Source organism: Pteropus medius, unplaced genomic scaffold (genome assembly GCF_902729225.1).
Source record: "Pteropus medius unplaced genomic scaffold, Ma_sr-lr_union100, whole genome shotgun sequence".
Lineage (NCBI taxonomy): Eukaryota > Metazoa > Chordata > Mammalia > Chiroptera > Pteropodidae > Pteropus > Pteropus medius.
Genome location: NW_024350923.1, coordinates 5,410,942 through 5,416,790, shown reverse-complemented (window position 1 = coordinate 5,416,790; position 5,849 = coordinate 5,410,942). Strand labels below are relative to the sequence as shown.

Genomic DNA, 5,849 nt, shown 5'->3' with positions numbered 1-5,849 from the left:
AGAGGCAGGGACACAATCATATTTTTAGCACTCCCTCAGTGATAAAAACACTGAGGGAAAGACACGGGATGATACAACAGTACTGGAAGTGTGGGCGGGGAGGGGCTGGGTTTGGTGTGTGTCAGACACACACAGGCCCGTGGGGCTGAAGGGTAACGGAGGACGGTGGTAGAGGAGATCGTCTCTCTCTGCCATTCCCTCCGTGAGGTTCACACCACGTCTTCTCTTCCCGGTCCACTGTGACATCTTCCAGTATGGCCGCCCTCTAATGTCTCCCCCTGAGGTCCTTTACTCACGGCCACCAGAGTGAGCTTCCAGATCTGCTCCTGTCACTCCTGTGTTTATAAACCATTGGTGGCTGCCCACTGCCTCCCAGAGGAAAGCCCTAAGTCTCACATTCAAGGCCCGCCTGCCTGGGCTGCTCACGGCCCCATGGCACCTCACACCATGAAGCTGCCCCCAAACACGCCATGTTCTCTCCAACAGCCCTCAACTGCCGAGCGCTGGTCCACCTGCCGGGGGAACCTGCTTCTCTGTCCTTCTCCAACTTAAATTTGACCTCCTCTGTGCAGCCACCTCCAGCTCCCAGGGCACTCTGCACACACCTCCCTCCCTGTCGCGTTACTCTGTGACTTAAGGAACTGTTTTGCGTATCTGTCTTTCTCACCTGACTCAGCTTCTGAAGGGCAGGAAACACATCTTATTCATCTTTATATTCACAATACTTGGCACAGGCCCTGGCACCAAGTGGACACCCAATAATTACTTGTGGGATAAACTGGTGTCTGTTTCAGGAGCTGCTTTCCAAACCCTATTAGACTGCCCCTAGGGTAGAAAACACCCTCAGGCTAGAGGACCGACTTTGGACAGAGGATCATTCTAGCTGTTCCTACTGTGGTCAGATGCCCGGAGGCCCTGACCCAACCATAGCTGTGCGCGTGGCATAGCAACAGGACCCTGGGGCCAGAGAGCCTGAGTTCAAATGCTAACTCTGTGACTCACTACCTACGTGACCTCAAGCAAATTAGATACTATCCCCTACCTCCAGAAGCCTGAGAATAAAATCAGGTAATTTACTGATATGCTTGAAATAGAGGCAAGTGTGTAATAAGAGCTTCTTAAGTCTTGGGTATTGTTGTTCCTAAGCGAGGCGAGAAATCTGATTACTGTCTAATCCCTGCCCGGCTCCTGACCCTCAACTACAGCCCCAGATGTCCAGCCCTGGCCTCGCTCTCCTTGGCTGGAGTTCCCCTCCCCAGCCGTGTACCTGTGTCTGGCAAGTACTGGAATTCCATGGGCTCGCTGAGCTCCCGATCTGAAGGCCGCCGCAGCTGCATGGAGACACGCACGGGGGCCTGCAAGCTGGGGTCGGCATAGGGAGGGGTCCGGAACACAATAGCCACTTGTCGATGGACATCGGCTTGCGAAAAGGAGCCTCGGGCCTCCCAGCCGGGTCCAGTGAAGTACACCTCAATGTCCTCTGTGAGAGATGGGGCGGCAGTGTGGGCCAGCTTGCTTGACTCACCCACAGCGCCCCCCGCTGATACTTGTCTCCTGAGATCCATCACTCTGCTCCCTCCAAGGTGTGCGTGGTGTTTAAAGCCAGTTAGTTCCCTGACACTTGCCATCTCTGTTCAGCCTTGCCCCTCACCGCCTGCTCCAGAGTCCCGCCCTGCTTCTGGGCATGTACCTTTCTGCACCTTGTCACACAGCAGGAAAATCTCATCCCCACCGAGGCAGCTCCCGGAGTTGCGGTTCACTCGGCAGATCTTGAGCTCTGCTGTGTTGGGGGCGCCTGAGAGCGTGGGAACAAAGGAGGAAGCCCTGAACCACCAGAGGTCCCCAGGACTGGTCTGCAGGAGATGCGGCACCCCGATCCACTGCACAGTCAAGGCTGTCCAGGGCTTGCTGACCGCACCTCCACAGCCAAGGTTCAACCATTCCCATTGGCTCCTCGCCCCAGCCAATTCAGCAACTATTTATCTACTAGACCTACTATGTGCCCAACGCTGTTCTAGGCACAGAGAATTCGACAACCTACAAAACCCAAACATCTCTGCCTTCATGGAGCGTACAGCTACTGGGAACCAGTCTGATCACACACTTCCTTTCTCTACCTGAGCCAGCAGCCTTCGAGGCCCAGTTTATTATATCAAAAGCACCTTCGCACCTCCTGACCCCTGGTTCATCCTGGTTTCCTGTCCTTAGGGCTCTGGAGCTCTTTTATTTTTCATGCATCCTGTTGGTTACTTAATTAAAGATTGCACTTAATCAATGTCCGCCCAATTCATCTGTGAACTTCCTGTGAGCTTTCATCATTGAATTACTGCTCTCTAACTGTCTGTTCCCGGGACTCCATTTCCTGGAGTCATTAGTACAGTCCTGAGCACTTCGTCCTCTCATCTCATACTGGAAATGCCTCTCTCCCATCTGACTCCCCATCAGCCTGGAGGCGACACCACAGGCGCAGCTCTGGGTCTTTCCCTGTCTCTCAGGCCAGCAGAGCTGGACACAGAAGAGATGCCGAATACATGAGATGACCAAACGAAGCCAGAGGGCCTCTCACAGGCCACGCCCATCGTAGCCCCCTCTCCTCACAGGCCCACCCTCTCCCTTTCCTGCACTCCGTGGCCACTCACGGTTGTCAAAGATGGGATGAGAGAGGACAGGTGACAGGCGGAGGGGCCTGCCTGACGGGTCCCGCACTGTCACCTGGAAGCAGAGCCGAACAGCATTCAAGTCGTAGTCCCCACGCTGCTCTTCTATGGGAACTGCCAGAAAAACAGATGGTTAGGAGAGCCAGGCAGGGCAATGAGCTGGAAGGGCAGTGTGAGGGTATGTGAAACAGCAGGAGTCCTAGAGGAGGAGGAAGAGAATGTTCTAGACCCATCACTGACCTGTGTGCCCCTGGATGTCATGTCCCTCTCTGGGTCTGTTTCCCCAACGGTAAAATGGGAATGTGTACTGAATGGGCAGCAAGATTCCATCTGTACTGTGAGTCTTGGCCATTGAGGGAGAGATGCAGGGAAGGTGGCCTCGGAAAGGTGACAGAGGGTGGGGGTGCTCCAGGCAAGCCCAGGCCTTCGTCCCCTCAGCCCTCACCTTGGAAGGGGTTGTTGTTGGTCTGGATGCGCTGATTGATGGCCTGTTCCAGGTCCCGCTTCTTCACACACTGGATCCCCAGGTTCTGGAAGCTGAGTCCCCCCGCCAGGCATCAGTCGTACTTTCCCCAGCAGAGTGTGGGCCCCCCTGCCTTGCCCAGCCAGCCCCTTCCTCCCCGACCCCTCCTGCCGGGCCATCAACCCCCAGAATGGCTTCCCACTGTGCTGCAATGAAACCTACTCCTTACTCTAGTTGACAAGTCCCTGTGCCCTGTGATCTGCCCCTGGCCAAGTCCCTGTGGGCTCTCCACCCTTAGCCACAGGGGCTTCTTTCTGTTCTCCAAACAAACCAAATTCCCACTTCAAGGCATTTGCACTTGTTTATTCTGCTTGGAATGTTCTCTCCTGCTTATCTGCTTTCTCATCATTCAAGTTTTACCCAAGCTAGGCCTTCCCGGATTGCCCAATTCAAAGTAATGAGACCAGCTCCGGCTTCCCCCCAGCCCAGGCAATATTTCCGACCTTATTGTTTTCTTTTCATCATTGAAATTATTACTCTCAAATGGTATCTTGTTTATTTCTTTATATGTTTATTTACAGCCTGTTTCTGTCAACTGGTACGTAAGCTCCAGGGGAGACTGTTGGTTCAGTGGTTTTCTTTCTCATTACAAGAGCTGTGACAATGAGGGACGTGCCCTTCCAGCCACAGGGGTTAGGGCCTCAGAGGTAATTAGAAACCCGTCCTCCCATGGAGTTCATCTCTACTTGAGTACACGCACAGATAATTTTAAGACACAGGTGGGGACAGAGCAAGCAGTGAGGAATTCTGCCGTGTCCAGAAAGAAGTAACACTGTAACAGGGACACAACTGCCCCGCCTCCTGTCCTCCCACCTCACTGCCCATGCCCTACCCGCCTATAGGGAGCTCACCTGTGGATGCAGCGGTCTGGGCAGAGCTCAGCCTCATAGAAGCCATCCCGGCAGTCTTTCCCCACCAGCTCATGGGGGTGAGGCCGGTGAGGGGGGTCCTTGGTGACCAAGGAGATGCGAACTGTCCCTGGTCCCGTGTAGCCATTGATCTGTCCAAAGTACAGAGAGCACCCTAGAGGCTCAGGAATCCCAGACTTAACTCCCAGACACAGACGGCCAGACACAGCTGGAGAGAAGCCTGCTGGGGGTTCCACATTCCCTCCCCGCAGACTCTGCCAGCAAGCGGGAGGTGCTGACCTTGATGGTGGGGTGGGTCTTGGTGGTGTCCGTGCTCCTCTCGCCGGGGATACTGCCTGCTGAGCGACCCTCGCACTTGTAGCGGAAGCGCATGCCCCGCTGCTTGGGCTGCTCGATGATTTCCACATAGGGGCCGGAGGCCGGGGCTGGTTCTGCGGGAGACCCGGGCCAGCCCGCGTCAGGCAGCTGCCCCCACTGCCCCTAACCCTGGGGAGCTGGTCCCGAACCGCTGAGGAAGGATGGTCCACTTACCAGAGGGGAAGATGAGGGGGAACAGGTCTGAAATAGGAGGGAGACAAGGGTCAGCACAAGCCCACTTCCCGTCCTCACCCGGGAGAGCCTCCCAGGGAAACTGAGTCAGGGCCTGCTCCCTGGAGCCTGCACTGAAACTGAGGGGTAGGAGTAAAGGAGCCAGAAACACCTGTTTCCTAAGAGAACACTGGGCATGGCGTGCTCTCTTTACTGGAGGAAACTGAGTCAGGGCCTTTTCTACTTTCCTAAGGAAAACTAAGGGACGACACTGCCCACCCGGGATCCTGAGAGAACACTGAATCTGATTTTCTCCCCTAAAAAGGAAACAGTCAGAACTGTCCCCATGGGCGCCGGGGAGGAGGTGGAGGGGGGAACTGAGTCGGAGTTCACCCTCCCCGCCCACCCAAGGAGGATACTGAGTCAAAGCCCCCTCCACCCAGGGGGGAAATTGAGTCAGACCCCTCAACGCCTGCCCCGCCCCGCACCACCATCCGGCCGGCCGCTCCCTGCGCAGCGCCCATCGGCGCAGGAAGGGACGGAAGGCGGCGCGGAGGCTCCCGGCGCGGTCCCGGCGGCCCCGGCGCAGCCATCCCCGGGGGGCAGAGGGCGCCCTCACCGTCCATGGCCGGGGTCCCGGGGTCCCGGGGGCGGGGCCGGGGTCGCAGCTGGGCCCGCGGCGCGCGCTACAGCCGAGCCATTCGCCAGAGGCGGAAATGCGCCGCGCGCGCCCGCCGTCGCGTCACTGCCGGGAATCGGCCGCGCCTGCGCGCTGCCCCGTTGTCGTTGTCGTTGTCGCCGCCGTCGCCGCCGCCGCCGCCGCCGCCGCCGCCGCCGCCGCCGCAGCCCCGCGCGGCGCGCGGAGGACGAAAGGCCGCGCGCGCCCCGCCGCCGAGGGCCCGGAGCAAGAGCGCGCCGCGCCGGGGACCGAGAGTCTTCCGGTCCCCAGGCCGCTGGCGGGCCGGCTCGGCTTGCTCCTGGGTCCCGGCTCCGCCTGGAGGGCGGGCCCGGCGATTACTCACAATGTTTTTAGGGGATTTCGGGGCCCCCTCCTGCGGGTCGGAGGAGTTTGGTGATGTCACCCCGGGCCGAGTCTGGAGCGAAGCCAGGGCTGCTGGCCTGCGGGCCGCCGGGCCTGCGCAGGGAAAGGCCCGGGCCTGCTCCGCCCGCAAAGGCCGAGCGGCTGAACTCCACACGGTTTCTTAATCACTAAAAGGTGTCTCTTGGTGGTTGTCGCCGCAGAAGCATTTTTTAATTTCCCATCCGCCCCAA

The 5,849-nt window shown here is 58.1% G+C and overlaps 1 protein-coding gene across 1 annotated transcript; it reads right to left on the bottom strand.

The window, feature by feature from the left end:
* Nucleotides 1-13: 13 nt before the first annotated feature.
* Nucleotides 14-5,365, bottom strand: RELA (RELA proto-oncogene, NF-kB subunit). Its single transcript, XM_039840907.1, has 8 exons — nucleotides 5,197-5,365; nucleotides 4,581-4,607; nucleotides 4,329-4,480; nucleotides 4,032-4,180; nucleotides 3,103-3,194; nucleotides 2,640-2,771; nucleotides 1,691-1,795; nucleotides 14-1,480 (listed from the first exon to the last, which is right to left on the bottom strand). Exons 1-8 carry the CDS (start codon nucleotides 5,201-5,203, stop codon nucleotides 1,200-1,202), a joined length of 945 nt encoding a protein of 314 aa, XP_039696841.1. The 5' UTR covers nucleotides 5,204-5,365; the 3' UTR covers nucleotides 14-1,199.
* Nucleotides 5,366-5,849: the final 484 nt, after the last annotated feature.

Coding starts and splice junctions, on each gene's coding strand:
- RELA (XM_039840907.1), bottom strand. Junction 3,195..4,031: donor CCAGACCGCTGCATCCACAG/GTGAGCTCCCTA, acceptor GGGGGGACTCAG/CTTCCAGAACCTGGGGATCC. Junction 2,772..3,102: donor CAACAACAACCCCTTCCAAG/GTGAGGGCTGAG, acceptor TTTTTCTGGCAG/TTCCCATAGAAGAGCAGCGT.